This window comes from Xenopus laevis, chromosome 4L, assembly GCF_017654675.1.
Source record: "Xenopus laevis strain J_2021 chromosome 4L, Xenopus_laevis_v10.1, whole genome shotgun sequence".
Lineage (NCBI taxonomy): Eukaryota > Metazoa > Chordata > Amphibia > Anura > Pipidae > Xenopus > Xenopus laevis.
This window is the reverse complement of record NC_054377.1, coordinates 124,436,656-124,454,485: the sequence shown is the minus strand read 5'-3', so window position 1 is coordinate 124,454,485 and position 17,830 is coordinate 124,436,656. Positions and strand designations below refer to the sequence as shown.

Sequence of the window (17,830 nt, the reverse complement as noted above, 5' to 3'; positions counted from 1 at the left end):
TGGGTAACAATGCGCTCACAAACACACCGCAGGACAGTCAATATGGCTTAAATGTGTCTTGTATTATGTGCAGAATCTGCCAACCCTCAACATCCAAAAGGCATGAAACGTTATTGCAAAGTTTTTTCCCCCTATCTCATTCAAATCAAAGAAAAAAAAAAATCAAAGCAGTCAAGAAAATAAAAATCATGCTTATAAACAAAAATTTAGTTTCAGGAGAGAAAAGCAAGAGTATCAAGCCTCCGACTATCCCCTCAGAAATGATGATAAATACATTAAAACTTAATAGAAATATCTTTTTTTTTTTTTTAAAAAAAAAAAAAACAACATAAAATATGGCTCTAAAATGTCAACAGTGGCCTATGGAAAGCAGAAAAGGCAAGCGATATCACCACTCGTGTTATGCCTTAGGTTATATAAATAGCTTGAAGCGTTTCCATTTTAGAAGTTTTCTTTTTAATAAAACAATTCGAGGCTGTATCAAAAATCTTTTTTTAAAAAAAAAAGTGATTGCTCGCTTCCTTCTGTTTTGGGGAGAGCACCAGTATGTGTTGGGTAATTACTTGCTGTGACTATGGGGTTGGTGTAGCAAGCCATTGATTCAGACCACTGCACACCGTATCTACACCATTGTTGGTGGTGGGGGAACAGAATTAAAACAAAGTGAAGTATTTTATCTTTACCTAAAAAAAAACATGGCTGTGTTTCAATAAAGCCAAAGAGGCTTTGCATGCACGAGCTCTCGATCAGAAAGCTTGCCATATCTTGACAAGGGCGATGAAGTTTAAAGGCCGGTCCCGGGGCACAGAAATGCCAGGGGAAAGGAGGTTTTTAAGCAGGAACTCGGTGTCACACTATGGTTTTCTAATCAGGTACCTGGAAAGTCGATGCTTGGGAATACAACTTTTTGAAACACAGCTGGAATTTTTTTTTAAGTATAGATAGCTGTCCTTAAAATATATAGAAGACAGGAGTAAATGTAATGATGTTCCGTTTCAAAGATACCTTTCGTCATACCACTTCATTATGACCTGAAGCTCTAGACACACGTGAATAAAAGGAAAAAAAACCCCAAAAATAATAATAATACAGTTAGTGTTAAAGGCAAACAGCAGAGAAACAAAAGGCCACCCCAGTGCTGAACAACATTGTCCAATCACTTCCTCTTTAGTGTCTTTAAAGCCTGCAATCTGTTAAATATCTAGAACGGAGCACACATCTGTATGAATACCAATACGAAAAAAAAATCGTTAGGCAAATGACATATGTCCCATATTTTCCACAATCTGTGAAGGAGGCATGTATAATGCGGAGTTACTATAAAAAGTCTCCAGGTCTTTACTCTTTGCCTAGAACAGCAGAGTTTTCCTGTTATCCTGACAGCAGATTGCAGGCTATCAATCTTCAGACAACACTGGTTTGGAACTCACAGCCCCCTTTCTCCTCCCACTCAGCAAACCGTTCATTAAGGAGGTACATAAGGGGGTGGTGACCGGTATGGGGTCATGTTTTTGGGGCGTGACCCTTTACCTTCCATAGGTGTTGTGAAAGGTGGGGGAGGTTGATAAGGGGGAGCATTGGGGTCCTCATCCCTAAGAGGTGTGTACTCCCCCAAGCTGTCTTGGTTTAGAGGGATTGTCTCTGGCACATTTTGATTAGGATACTCAGGAGGAGGAAGGGGAGCTTTCTCCTCCTTTAGAATCAGTGGCATACTGGAAGAAGGAGGAGGCTTGGAGTCATCTAACTCATCTGCAAAAATAATTGGAACACCCTTCTTGATAAAAGTTGCCTGATCCTCTATGGTCAACTTGCCTTTCCTCTTCTTCCGATAACAAATCATAGCTATGATGCCAGCAATTAACAAAATGGCAGCCACCACCACTGCAGGAATAACAGTGTGAAGGTAAACATCATCTTCGCTGCTCTTCTCCGGGTTTCTGTCTGCAGCTACAGTCGGTGCCACCGCAGTGGGAATGGGTTCCTCTGGTCTCATGGGTATGTACCTGAAATTTTTATGTTTACAACTTCCCGTGAAAGACAAAGAAATATTCAAAAGTTTATACTCTGGCTCCACAGAGTTAACAAAATGTTGACGAGGACTGCCACGTTCATCGTAGATCTTTTTGCCAACACTTTCTACTTGCTCTACTGGACATGGTTCTGTTGGGAAAGTATTGTTTGTCCAGTCCACCACCACAGAACCTTTGGTGATATTATGCAAAGTAATAGAGCTGCTGTTTCTATCACCAAAGGCAAAAGCCAGCTTTTTGACTAGCAGAATTTTCTTATTAATATCGTTAATCACAGCATTGTGATCCCCATGGAACTTAGCATGAAATTTAACAGGGGATGGTTGTTTTTGGAACAGATTACGGACTTGGATTTCTAAAGCATCCACCGCAGTGCGCCCTGCTTTGTCTGCAGCTTTCAAGTAATACTCATGGTCTCCAATATGTATATAGTCAGGCATACCATACATAACCTGGCTAGTACTATTGAGCATAACCCACATCTTCTCCCCAGCGCTTGCCTTTATTCGTGGCACCAAAGTGAGCTGGAGATTATCAGTGGTACCATCTTCTCTATCATAAAATGTATCAGGTGGAATTTTAACCTCAAAGTAGGTACCCACCCATGCAACAACCTTATCAATATGATTTTTAAGTTCGGGGTCAGTGTTAGGTACCCCACTGGTAGACGTACGGGTACGGCTCGATGATGTAGTCTCAAATTTTGTGGCTGGTGCTTTGGTAGTAGCAAGAGGCTTGGGGGGTCGGGTTCTTGGTTTTCTGGTGGGTTTCTTTGTTGTTGTGGTAGAAGAATCTGTAGTTGGTGGTGTGGCAGGTTTCATTGTGGTCACTCTTGGCCTCTTTGTAGTAGTAGAAGGAGGTGTAACTGCAGCAGTTGGTTCTACATAAATGGGCCTGGTCATTGTTGGGCGAACTATACTAGTAGTTTCTATTATCCTCGTTGGGTGGATTGGACCAAGGGTGGGAGTGTGTATAATAGCACCCCTTGTTCTAATTGTAACTGTTGGTTTTCCTGGAAGAGGTATAGGTTCTCGAACTGGGGGAGCTGTTGTGTCAGTTGGAGGAGCAATTGCAGGAGAAGTGGGAGTTGGCACAATTCTTTCTGGAGGCTCATGAATAGCTGTAGTAGGTGGTCCAATAGCAGTAACAGGGGTTGGTGTAGCATATATTTGCCTTCTAATTCTCTTAGGCATTTGGGGTTTTTTATTTGCAATGTGCCAGCCTACAACAGGATAACCTAGTTGGGCAGACATTGTGCCTTCTTTAGCGGGAACCTCAACAGAACTGATGTTTGGAACAGTGTTCTGATCCATTCCACACCCAAGTTTCCAAGACAGCAAGGCTCCATTTTCTACTACTTTCTTTGCATTTCCTGGCCCAGCCATGAAGGCAGACATGTCAAACAGTCTGTTGTTTACAACGGGGACTAACTTCATGTGAAAAAGTTCTACCTCAGAGAAGTCTCTCATTCTGTTCAGAAGATCCACTCTCTGCTTTGGTGTCATTTTTGTCAAGTCTGCATCCAAAATTACAGTCAAAAGTGTTACTGGCTCATCAGTGCCACATAGAAAAGGAATTGCTTCAGCGGTTTCCTGTCCTGCCACTCGCACAGATTGAGGTTCATTGTGGTCCTCAGGATGAACCTCTACAGAGAAAACATCTGTGGTATGTGGTACATAACTTCCATTTGGTGCCAGGTGCAGGGAGGCCACAGAAATGTCATAGACCCCTTTGTCCCCATCAAGGGGAAGACCTTGCAAAAAATTACCTTCCCAATGTAACCAAGAGGGCAATGTCTCCTTTCCAACTTCAGAAATCTACAAGAGAATAGAAAATAAAGACTTTTATTAAACAATCCTTCAATATAATTGTTGTATCATTTATTCTAACATGCAAAACTAAAACATATTTCTGGCTATATATGTGCAAATTTGGTTTGGCAGTTTGGACGATTTTGACGTGGACCATCCTGTGATCCTATTGATCAAAGTAGTCCCTGTGTAAAATGTATAATGAAGCAATAGAATTCCTAATGAACCAGACGGACTGGCCAGACCAGGGATTTGGCCAGCTTGTATATATTACAATATATGGACAAACAACCTCTGTTTTGTTTAAATGGAAGGTCGTTCTTTAGTAGCTTAATGAACAAAATGTCTTCATGCCCATATTATATTGATAATGGTAAGTGGAGAGGACCTCTCGTCTCTGATGTGTAAGGAGCAACAGCTCTTCTTCTTCTTTTCCTGCAGATCCAATTGTTTGGGCCAAAAGAACAATAGTATATGGCTATCACCATGAACAGCCACATGTAAAATATTATTTCTGTTTTGCCTATAGATGATTGAATGGATACAGTCAGCCTTTGTATGGCCACTTTAAGTCTATTCTAGAGGAAGGAAGCTTTCTTTTGTAATATAAAAGCAACTGCCACTTTTTGTAATCAAGCTCTGTTGGCTCAAACTACAGTGGATAAGCACTGCCTTTGATAGTTTATTTTTTTTTAAGTGGCAAGCGTTTTATAGCTTAGCTGTGTCCCTCAAGCACTCATGGGTCAAACAATAAAGCTTTATCATAAAAACAATGTTTTTTCTATAAATCTAGGTCAGTCAAGACAGTATTGCTTTGTCCAACTTTAAAGCGGTATGCCGATACATTATACAAAAGCCAATCAAGCTCTATATAAACAATACTTTGCAAGTTTCTTCATCCTCTAGTCCAATGGCTGCTGAATATTCCTAAAATTCAGTTTGTCATGTGTTGGATACATGCTCTTAGTGGTGGTGTATAAAATGGGATAAATAAATATTATTCATGTTGCTCTGTACAAAAGATCCCAATTAGAGTGAACAATTAACTCAGATCTTTATTTTCATTAAGTCAGAGTTACAAATCCCACGAGTTGAGAGGTTAAACCAGCCGAACTCCTGAAAACCATACAAACCATTAAAACGTCCATAAAACTGAACCGATATTAAAAATATTGACCATTCTAATTGATGCCGATTACCACTCGGCTTTTATTGATTGTGGATTTAAATGAGGGGAGGCCTTCCCAGTCAGGTTTTTTTATTAGTCACTGATGCATATTTAGAACACTGCACTGATTAATATGATCTCCTTGTCAGCCACATGGAATTCTGGGCAGGAGTTTTACTAAATATAAAGTAAGGATATGAGATAGTGTTGCCCTTACTGCTCTGCAGTTTCAGTCTGTAGCCATTTCGGTCTCTAGCCGGCAGCAGTCACAAACACATACATTTCAATAACTGATCCTAAATTGGGAACCGGCATGGATACTAGAGAAAATATGCTTTGAGTAAAACTCTATTGGCCTTTTTAGCCTTCATTCTAAGATTCCATTTACAAAGCAGCCAGAAACCAGCATGTCTTATGCTTTAAATCTTCCAGTGGAACAGGAGCTTGGCCTCCATTTCTACCACTAAAGACAAAAACCTGGCCGAGACTGCCTCACTAAATTCTTAGTGATGAGACGGAGTCACAGCTACAAATATAGCCTTTGACTTCTGAATAAATGTGACCAGACACAGGCCAATAAAAGCCAACTCGGAGCCTTGAACTTGAATTGGCAGCTTACTGGTTCGTTTATGGAGCCCTCCCCGGCTGATATAGGACATGAAATTGGTCAGCTATTTATCTGGAAGTTTTGAAAATACCATCAGGAGAAATATTGGTCACCTGCGGACGGGATTCTCTTGGCCCCCATTTTGATGTGATTGTTACAAGTAGCAGCCATAATTATTTAATTATCACCAGCTACTGCCATATTGATTTTTACCATATGTTATCCAGTAATAGAGGTGATCCCACAGAGAACAGAAAAGGGCACATTAACAAGAAGTCAGCTAAATGTGTGCGGAGAATGGACTACAAATGAGCTGCTGGTTCCTGCCATTTCCAGGATGGTTAATGAATGGTCACACCCACTGAAAGGAAGAAGACAGGATTCCCAGTCCAGAGAGACTGACTCCAGCCTGATGGGATTGGATACATACACACGTCAAATGAGCAGATCTTTCTCTCATATATGTCCACCAAAGACGGGCGAATCAGCAGGGTCGGACTGGGGGGCCCAGGGCTAATGTCCACGGCCCCCTTGGACCCCCTGCCCTCCTACTATGACGCGCCGAGCGCGCATGGATGAGCATGGCGCTCCTGCATGAAAATTTTTTTCCCTAATCCGATCGGGAGAGGGGACTGTCCCGGTGGGGGCCCATTAAGGATCGGGGGCCACCGGGTTTTTACCCTGTGTCCCGCTGGGCTGGTCCAACACTGGATATCAGGCTAATCCAATCTTTCGGCCCTAGGGCCAAACAATCGGGTTAAAAAGACGGGAACAGATGCTGACGTGATGGGAATCGCATCAAATAGCCGATGCGTACTTCGATCGACGGGAAAATTTTTGGCCAGATATCGGTTGTAGGACCCACTACATTGGCAGCTGAAATCTGCTCGTGTATGGTCACCTTTAAAGGGGATGTAAAGGCAAAAAAATAAAATCCCATTTTTACTTTCTTTAATGAAAAAGAAATCTTTCTCCAATATATAATAATTAAAAAATGTGTACAGTTTTTATAAGAAACCTGACTGTAAGCAGTAAAATGCTACCTTTATTTTCTTGCTCTGACTGCTGCAGATGGGAAACTTCAGATGTCCCTAACTGCTCTGCAGGGAAACAATCATACTTTCAAATGCCAGGGGGAAGCCCCCATCTTACTTCCCACAACTCAAGCAGCTTTCTTTTTTTTGCTGTAGAACAGCCAGTGACCATGTAGAGATGTATATCCGCAGACAGAGTACATTCTGCATATTCTGATTATTAATCAGTCTTGCTGTATCGGCTTTTGTGGCAGAATATTATTTGACTTGTGATGTTTTGATAATTTATGACTATCCCTAAGCTTAACCTCCCAACTGAAGCCCGAACCACACTGAGCATGTGTGTAGTCTTAGTCTTGCAAAGATGTTTAAAGGGATACTGTCATCGGAAAACATGTTTTTTTCAAAACGCATCAATTAATGGTGCTGCTCCAGCAGAATTCTGCACTGAACTCCATTTCTCAAAAGAGCAAACAGATTTTTTTATATTCAATTTTGAAATCTGACATGGGGCTAGACATTTTGTCAATTTCCCAGCTGCCCCTGGTCATGTGACTTGTGCCTGCACTTTAGGAGAGAAATGCTTTCTGGCAGCCTGCTGTTTTTCCTTCTCAATGTAATCAGAGCACAAGGCACATGACTTGGGGCAGCTGGGAAATTGACAAAATGTCTAGCCCCATGTCAGATTTCAAAATTGAATATAAAAAAATCTGTTTGCTCTTTAGAGAAATGGATTTCAGTGCAAAATTCTGTGGGAGCAGCACTATTAACTGATTCAGTTTGAAATTTTTTTTTTCCCATGACAGTTTCCCTTTAACAATGTTACAAGATGACAGCCCCCTGCGGCCAACTTTGAAAGCATAAATGATTTGTTTAATTGGGCTTCTGGTGCAGTAAATTCATGTTTATATTTAGTATTCAAAATATAGCATTTCTAGCATTATTCTATTTTAGACTTTAGTTCCCCTTTAAGACACGCCATCAATGTTGCTGGCCCAGGGGCCTCAACTAGGGTTGCCACCTTTTGTTCCTACATCTTTTCTTTTTTTTCCCTATTAATAACCTTGGCATCAAGCATCATTTTTAATGGCCAGGTCAGTAAAATACTGGCCAGGTGGCAAACCTAGCCTCAACTAAAAAAACAGTTTAAGAACGACCAAATTGCAAAATACATTGTGCATGGTTTGCACTGCAGCAGAGTAGGGAGAAAGGAATAAGTAACACAATAGAGAAAGACTAGGGGTGTTATTATGGCCTTCAGCCTTGTTAATGGGTCACAATGTCAGGATTTCCTCAAAGGGTCAATGGCAGATCTGTCAGGACTGCTTAATAACTAACGATTCTTTGCAGGATTTCCTGAAACACATTTTACAGCGATAAGGGTAAAAATATTTGGGAAGATGAAGAAATTACTGTATTCAGCGTGCAGTACTAGGTCATGTAGAGATGTGTGAAAGATTCTATAGTACAATGTCCAAAAGATTCCATAGTGTAATTAAAGGCTGGATGTGACAGTAACTGCAGAGTAACTGCAGAGCATGTCCATGGGTTCTAAAAAGAGGGGCCAGAAACAAAAAAAAAAAAGGTCAAATCAGCAGGTAAGCACTGGACATGGACAAATCACATACAGAAGTCGAAGAAGCCACTGAAGGAAAAGTCTGTATCCTAAGCCTGTGCCACCATCAGGCCGGTACAAAAGGCCTATGGATAAATCACATCATTTAGATTAAGTGCTCTTGTTCTATAGCCCACAACTACTGAATTACTAAAGGTAGAGCAAACAGGGGAAGTGGCCCATGATTAGTCTGTTCCTCTTTAGGCATACTAGGTTTATAGATTGGTCCCTTGAAAGGACCAAAAAACACAAAAAATGAAAAAGGGCCTTGTAGGTATGTAAATATAAAAAAAAATACACCATGGGCACATTTATCAAGGGTCGAATTTAGAATTCATGAGAGTTTTTTTACACTCCCTTAAATTCAACTGAAAAAAATTGAATATCTAAAATTCTGACAAATTTTGACGACCCTAAAACTTGAATCAAATTCAACCAAACTCGATTCAAGTTTGAATGTCTGGGAGGGCTCCAAACATCTCCAAATTGGAACTGGACCTCTCCCATTGACTTATACAATAATTCACCAGGTTTTAGGTGGCGAATAGTCAAATTCTAATTCTTAAAGGGCCCGAATTTGATACATCTCAAAAGTCAAATTTGATTTTTTTTTTTTTAAAAACTCAAATCGAGTTTGGATAATTCCCTAGTCAAATTTTACAGTTTAGACCATAAAAAAATTTAAAAATTCAAATTTAAATTTTTAATTTGAGCCTTAATAAAACTGCCCCCATGTGTTGAGTAATATGACTGGGAACTTTGTATCTGTAGAGTATCTCCCCCATAACGAAACATCGGCAGTTGTGGGGGCCCTGCAGGAGGCACTTTTAAGATCCCTGTGATCACAGTCATCCTACATGATTTAGAATGAACCCTCAGCATGTGTTTGCAGTCTAGGTTGGGTCACATTGACCTCCCGCATCCCTCGAGATCCAGTCTCTGACTTGCATTCACATATCCGTGATTAAAAAAATATTATATTTTTTTGGAATGAAGAGCAGAGTTTTTCATTCTATTTATATAGAGAATGGTTCAGAGAATCTTGCAGATTCGAAATGTTGAGTAAAGAAAAGAAAATCTCCGATGCACCTCCTCTTAAAGGAGAACTAAACTCTAAAAATCAATATGGCTTAAATTGCCATGTTTTATATACTGAACTTATTTCACCAGCCTAGAGTGTCAGCTTGTCAATAGCAGCAATGATCCAGGACTTCAAACTTGTCACAGGGGGTCACCATCTTGGAAAGTGTCTGTGACACTCACATGCTCAGTGGACTCTGAGCAGCTGTTGAGAAGCTAAGCTTAGGGGTCGTCACAAATTATCAAGCAGAAAATGTGGTCGGTATGTAATATAAGCTGATGCTACAGGGCTGATTATTAAATTCTGATGCTAGTTGCACTGTGCTGCCATGTAGTAAGTATCTGTATTAATTACTAATCAGCCTTATATTGTGACATTTCTATTCTATGTGTACTGTATATTATTAATCAGCCCCTAAGCTCAGTAAGTGACAGCAGCACAGAGCATGTGCAGTGAATCAGCAGAAAAGAAGATGGGGAGCTACTGGGGCATCTTTGGAGACACAGATATTTACTGCTAAAGGGCTGTGGTTGCCTTGGGCTGGTACAGAAGCACAAAACATAATGTACAACATTTATAGCTACTTCATTAGTTGAGCTTTAGTTCTCCTTTAATAAACAATGCACATAAATGCAACTTGCAATGCACAGTACTATCAGTTTCTGAGCTGCATGTCATCACTTTTAGACAGCATTTGAATATCAGTTGGGGAAAAGATAAAAATAGTCTTATTTCTCTGCTGGGAATGGCGACATAAAAACACTGCACCATTCTGCTGATCACTGTCTGCTTTGCTATAGTGCTGGCAAAGCCCTCGTCTAACTCCCCCATTCAATCTTAAATAAGAACTTTTCCCTGTGGCCAGCTGCATATTAAACACAGAGATAGCGAATAACAAGTTTACTGCAACCAGGCAATGGTAGGACGGATGGTTATATTTATATGGATTTATTAGGAATCAATGGCATTCAATGTTGATGATTTCCAAATTACGAAACATATAGGGCAGAAACAGTTTGTGAGCTATTCACTACCACCTGACTCAAGAGAGGAAAGTAGGAGGAGAGGTAAATGCTGAAGACTCTGCCATTAAGGAGATCGGGAGAGATAACGTTTGAGAGCTCAGGCAGCACAGATGTGAAGAAGAAGATCCAGTCTTCATCACACTGGGACAGGGAAGGAGAGTGCGACTCAGCGACTGAAGTTTTTAGTGCTCTGTGCGCTTTATTTAAAAGAGACATTCAATTGATAAATTAAAGATTCTGAAATCAAAATGAGTTAAGCATGAGATTTCTTCTTGAGTTCATAGGGTTGATTTAGCACAGGGTGCAAAAGTGTCAGGTTTTATGCTCACAGTGTTCCCCCCAGGAAGACATAACTTCTTCCCACGGGCACAAATCATTGCACTCACAGAAAGGTGTGCAAAAAATAATGCCCCCGCTGTGCAAGGTGCATACTAGGGATGAAGCTAATCCAGGATTCAGCCGAATCCTTGTGCCTGGCCGAACCAAATCCGAATTTGCATACGTAAAATAGGGACGGGAGGGAAATCACATGACGTTTCGTCACAAAACAAGGAAGTAAAAAATAGGGACGAGCTGAATACACTATTTTGGATTTGGCTGAACCCACGAATCCTTTGTGAAATATTCTTTTGTGAAAGAATACCGAACTAAATCCAAATCCTAATATGCATATACAAATCAGCGAGGGGGAGGGAAAAAGAAAGCTGCGGCTAAAAAATGTTTTACTTCCTTGTTTTGTGACGAAAAGTCACATGATTTTAAGGATTCGGATACGGTTCGGCCAGGCACAAGGATTCTGCCAAATCCGAAACCTGCTGAAAATGGCTGAATACCGAACCAAATCCTGGATTAGGTGCATCCCTAGTATAAAATGTTTTCCACTTTTTCCTTTCTCACCCCTAATTTGCATATGCATATGCAAATTAGGATTAGGATTCGTTATTCAGCCAAATCTTTCACAAAAGATTTGGGGACTCAACAGTGTTTAGGGTGCCCACTCCCTTGCACATCACTTAGAAGGTATAAAAAAAAATTGCCAGGGGATAAGGCCTCTGGAACCCTTTAATGCAGGGATCCCCAACCTTTTGAACCCATGAGCAACATTCAGCAGTAAAAGGAGTTGGGGAACAACGCTAGCATGAAAAATGATGGGGTGCCAAGTAAGTGCTGTGATTGGCCATTTAGTAGCCAATATGTGGATTATCAACCTATTTTGAGACTCTGTTTGGCAGTGCACTTGATTTTTATGCAACCAAAACTTGCCTCCAAGCCTGGAATTCAAAAAGAAGCTCCTGCTTTGAGGCCACTGGGAGCAACATCCAAGGGGTTGGCGAGCAACATGTGTAGTTATACCAACTGTATATTGGCAAGCTGGGAATAATATGGGATTTTAGAGTTGTGGGTCAGCAATGGTCTTTGTATTGTTAATGCATGTTTATAGTGCACTTTAGCTGGTTCTAAACCCCGTAACCCCACGCTTTCCAGGTTCGCACCAACACCCGTATATCACTACACTTTCTGGAGGGAAAAAAGAAAACTATATAATCTAAACAGTTACAAGAGAGACTTAAGTTTCACCAAAACAAGTGAATTCCAGTGAGTGTTTAATGGCACATTAGAGCAGCTCCTAAGGCAGCAAACAAGCTCTCCTTTTAAGACAGGGAAGCCTTTAACACAGGCCTGTCTCTGTTTTGAAGTCTAGAATATCAAGTAGTCGTTCATGCTGAACAAGGTGACCTCCAAATCAAACTGCACTAGGACACAGCATTCCCTGTTCACCATTTTAGTACTTCACAATACATTATGATAAGAGCGTTTGCTGTGCAAGCAGGGAATCTACAGGTAAAGGGCACTCAAAGATCCATCAGGGCCCAGGCAGTTCCGCTTTCTCAGGCCTAAACATGTTCTCACAAGAGCTGCATTAATGCCTTTTTTCAGAAGTTTTCACTGTGATTTAAAGGAAGTTATGATTAACCTCCTGCTTATTTAACACCACCTGATATTCCATGCTTTTGTAGAGTTTAAAGCTACAACTACACACTTGTCTAAATATGAACCCAGAAGACAACAAAAAGTAACCACAGGGTGGAATAACTGTACCCATTGCTACCTAATGTCCTGGGGTAGGACAGAAAGGTTTATACAAGTCAAAAAAAAAAAAAAAAAAGAAACAATATAGGACACACATCCTTGTGAAGTAAATTAAGGGGCCCATTCACTAAGTTCGAGTGAAGGAATAGAAGAAAAAATACTTTGAATACTTCGAAGTGTTTTTTTGGCTACTTCGACCTTTGACTACGACTTTGACTTCGAATTGAACGATTCAAACTAAAAATCGTTCAACCATTCGATAGTCGAAGTACTGTCTCTTTAAGAAAAAACTTCGACCCCCTAGTTCGCCACCTAAAAGCTACCGAAGTCAATGTTAGCCTATGGGGAAGGTCCCCATAGGCTTGGCTATCTTTTTTTGGTCGAAGGATAATCCTTCGATCGATGGATTAAAATCCTTCGAATCGTTCAATTCGAAGGATTTAATCGTTCGATCGAACGATTATTCCTTCGATCGTTCGATCGAACGAATTGCACAAAATCCTTCGAAATCGAAGGATTTTAATTTGCCAGTTGAATATCGAGGGTTAAAGGAAAACTATACCCCCAAAATGAATACTTAAGCAACAGATAGTTTATATCAAATTGAATGACATATTAAAGAATCTTACCAAACTGGAATATATATTTACATAAATATTGCCCTTTTACATCTCTTGCCTTGAACCACCATTTCGTGACTATCTGTGCTGCCTCAGAGATCACCTGACCAGAAATACTACAGCACTAACTGTAACAGGAAGAAGTGAGGAAGCAAAAGGCAGAACTCTGTCTGTTAATTGGCTTTATTGGCTAACATGTGCTTTGTATGTGTGCACAGTGAATCGTACGATCTCAGGGGGCGGCCCTTATTTTTTAAAATGGCAATTTTCTATTTAGGATTACCCAATGGGACATACTACTAAAAAAGTATATTATTATGATAATGGTTCATTTACATGAAGCAGGGTTTTACACATGAGCAGTTTTACTCAGTATCTTTTAATAGAGACCTACATTGTTTGGGGGGTATAGTTTTCCTTTAATTAACCTTCGATATTCGACCCTTAATACATCTGCCCCTAAGTGTGCCCTAATTTTTTTTTTTTTTTGCCTTGGGTAACTACAGTTTGAGGAGCTCTGCGTGCACACTGAATCCTCCACAGTCCTTCTGTGATACCAAACTAAATGTAAAGATAATATTGTAGGAAATTAATTTCCGTACGATATTCGGTGCATGTATGGTGGGAGACAAGCTGACTGTTATCAAAGAAGACTTGGATATAAGTCGGCTCGTCAATCAGGCTGGCTGGAAAATTTTGATCGGGCACCAGAACATGGAGCATTGTTGGTGCTGAATCGTCAGATACAGGTAGAATTCTATTGTTTCTACCTCTATTCAGCTCTACATGAATGTATAGTATTGTAACGTCTATGGTGACCTTAAAGGAACAGTTCAGTGTAAAAATAAACGAGGAAACTTCGGGCGACTTTGTAAAACGAAGCACCACGAGTGCTATCCTGCAGGCGATTTTTCATTCTAGCAGGCGGAAGCAGTTCGGGAGATTAGTCGCCCCAAAGAAGAGGCCATTAGTCGCGGGCGACTAAATCTCCCTGAATCTCCCAACCCTTAAGCTGAAAAGTTGTTGTATTTTGTTGAGCTGATATAACCCAGTGTTTAATTCCCAACCCTCTGCTAAAGTGTTAATTATAGGGCCAATCTACTCCATACACAACCCGACCTAATGTCTGAGCAATGATGCACAAATCAAATGGATCCCACATTTACATGAGATGAAAGGGGGGGGGGGGAGAATAAATATGTAGAATCTTTGCTTTCAGTGCTGGAAGTGGCTGTTGGACAGAACAAATAGAAAACATGGCCTTATTGGGGGTGGAAAAAAAGTCTGACGTGAGTGGCATTGAATAACATCTTTGTTAAATTCACCACATTCCAACAATCCAATACACTCACAATACTGGTAATTAGGGAAGATTGCTTGGGGTTTATGGTTTGGTAACAGCTGCACAACCTCATCTGAATTTACTTTGTGAGCATGGTTGTTTGTCAGCAGCTGGGAAAGCGCTACATCATTTCTGACAAACAGAAAGAAAAGAAAAAGGAAGAAAATCCTGACTTGTAAGTATAGTGATTGAGTTACATACATTCGCTTAGACACACAATGGCTGCTGCTATCAGGAAATCTTCAGTACTGGAGTCCAAGCATTCCCATTTATACAGGTATGGGATCCGTTATACGGAAACAAGTTATCCAAAAAGCACCAAATTATGGAATGCCCGTCTCCCATAGACTCCATTTTATGCAAATTTTGAAAAACGATTTCCTTTTTCTCTGTAGTAATAATAAAACAGTAGCTTGTAATTGATCCAATCCTTATTGGAAGCAAAACCAGCCTGTTAAATTTATTCAAATTACGGAGAGATCTGTTATCCAGAGAAAAACCCCAGGTTTCGAGCATGGATAACAGGTCCCATACCAATATATACATATACCTATATACAATATATAGAGAGAGATAAAGATATATATATATAAGTATAAGAAACAAATCTGGTGCACAGCGATAAAGAGAGAAACGCCTATGTGCTGGTCAAATGTCCATGATAATTATATCCAAAAAATACAGCCGCACTAACAGGACTTTTATAAAAACAAAAAGTGCTTTTATTCAACGTTTCAGCCCCGTACTTGGGCCGTCCTGAGGACGGCCCAAGTATGGGGCTGAAACGTTGAATAAAAGCACTTTTTGTTTTCATAAAAGTCCTGTTGGTGCGGCTGTATTTTTTGGATATAATTATATATATATATATTATATATATATATATATATATATATATATATATATATTTATCTATAGATACATTAGATACATATATCTGTATGTAATATATATATATATATATATATATATATATATATATATATATATATATATATATATATATATATATATATATATATATATATATATATATATATATATATATATATATATATATATAGCGCAGTTTTTTGTTGACTAAACACAATTTTTTCACCTTGGATAAGACCTTTGAGTGCATGCCTTATTTGGGACAGTTATATAAATTTATATATATGGAGGCACAGTGATGTTATAATAAATATTTTTGTGACTTTTGAAAAAACGGAGTGTTGGTCACTGATGACTTCCATCTGTACAAGCACATACCTGTTGGAGAGAGGGACCCCCTGTCTAGACTGAACTAGAATGAAGGCGATTTTCACAAAAGTCGGAACCAAAATGACAAATCGCATTTTCTGTCTCAGGAGTACAGTGGCTCGTTCACTCTCAATATGGATATAACCTGCAACTGGATATTTAGGCTATACACTATACACTGTAGACTACTGCAAGTTATACACCTTTTTCAAGGTTTATCATTATCACTTTAGACCAAGCCTTGAGCTCACCTTGATTGTTTCTCCACTGGAAGCGAGAAATTCTGTGGGGATGTGGATTTTAAAGGGCCTGCCAACCAAAGCAGAACTGTCCGGAATTCCTGTCATTGGTGCCACTGTCTCTTTGATTTCAGGGAACAGCGAATGCATGGAGGCCTCTAGCTGATTGTCCCAATCCTGAGCGACTTCCGTAGGATCGCTAGGCCAGGCTGACCAAGCGCAAGAAGCCATAAGCAGCACCATTATAGTCCTCAGCATGGGAAGGGAAAGTCCAGCACACCTAATATCCATTTTGGCGTTCTGTTACAGCGTAGGAGGCAGCTCGTCTGGTCTTAGTCGTCACGGTGTTCCTCCATTACAGACATCCTAATGAGAAACAGCAGAGAGGACAGCAGATTGTTACTCTCTTGCAATAGCACAATAAACAGGTGAGTGACAAAGGAGCAGAGATTCAGCAATGTGTCTTTTTAACACGATTACTTCTTTAACAAAACTTACATCCAGCAAATCACATATCACACAAATGCAGTAGCGACGAGAACTCGGCATGAAGTTGCCCTCAATTTCCTTCAGAGGCTCTGTCACAAATCAAGGTCAAGGTACTCCTGCCAATGAATTCTCATGTGGTACAGCCCATTCCTTGTCGTCCGGTGGCTTTATTCCACCTATTACAGAGAAGGCCTGCTGATGACTTCATATTATAATCACTGCTTCTAGAGTATATCGAAACATCACATTTATTTCTATTAGCAAATTAGGCCCAGCACAAATCACTGTGATGTTCTAGTAGCAAATGGACACTTCATCTGCTTCAATAAGATATTAAAGGGGTTGTTCACCTTTGAGTTATCATGCTGTAAGTATGATGTAAAAAGTGATATTCTGAGACAATTTGCATTTGGTTTGCAGTTCATGATTTGTGGTTTTTGAGTTATTTAGCTTTTTATTATTCAGCAGCTCTCCACTTTGCAATTGGAGCAATCTGGTTGCTAGAGTTTAAATTACCCTAGCAACCATGCATAGATTTGAATAAGATAGAGAGAGGAGGCACAGGCCCTATAAATAAATTACAGGGTGCTGTTCCATAGTTGGCTCCCCATAATGGTCTCCAAAAACAACTAAAGATAATCAAAAATGGATAGCACACAATTAAAGAAAAATAAATTTATTACAAAAAAAGAAAATATATATATATAAAAAAAATCATACTTAGCCTTTTTTGATTTTGTTATCATTTGTGCCCCTGAGGAAGACCCTTAAGTTCGAAACGCGTTGGGCTCACCAAGTATTATTTTGTGATTTTTTTTTAATATATTTTCTTTTTTTGTAATAAATGTATTTTTCTTTAATTGGGTGTGCTATCCATTTTTGATTATCTTTAGACTGAATAAGAGACTGGGATACGAATAGAAGAGGGCCTGACTAGAAAGACGAGTAATAAAAAGTAGCAATAACAATACGTTTGTAACCTTACAGAGCATTTGTTTTTAGATGGGGGTCAGTGACCCCCATTTGAAAGCTGGAAAGAGTCAGAAGCAAATAATTAAGAAAACTATAAGAAATAAATAATGAGGACCAATTGAAAAGTTACTTAGAATTGTCCATTCTAGAACATACTAAAGGTTAACTAAAAAGGTGAACCACCACTTTTAACAATGAAAACAACACAATTATATTTTCATTATGCAAAGAAAACGGTTTTGATTGGACTTCCCCTTTAAGCAAAATATAGTTGCCCATGTACTTGTGACCTGACTAGCTAATACTTTGTAAACATTAATGGTGCGTGACAGGTACAAAAGATACAAATGGGCACAGACATGATGCCCCACATGCTGGCATGCCATCTCTAGGGATTGGCTGTTTAGCATTTCACATCTTTTAATAGCGCCGTAGAAGCAGCAGAAGCAGAACAAAGCCGACAGTCT

At 39.7% G+C, this 17,830-nt stretch overlaps 1 protein-coding gene across 5 annotated transcripts in view; it reads right to left on the bottom strand.

Annotated features, from left to right (window-relative positions):
• Positions 1–43: 43 nt before the first annotated feature.
• The window catches only part of dag1.L (dystroglycan 1 L homeolog), a 160,888-nt gene continuing 143,101 nt past the window's right edge, over positions 44–17,830 (bottom strand). For 3 of the 5 annotated variants that reach the window (XM_041589212.1, XM_018256552.2, XM_018256551.2), the window contains 2 exons: positions 15,915–16,268; positions 44–3,847 (listed from right to left, as the gene is read on the bottom strand). In XM_041589212.1, the coding sequence (XP_041445146.1) occupies positions 1,466–3,847; positions 15,915–16,193 (2,661 nt within the window). In that variant the 5' untranslated portion in view covers positions 16,194–16,268 and the 3' untranslated portion in view covers positions 44–1,465. 5 annotated transcript variants of the gene reach the window in all.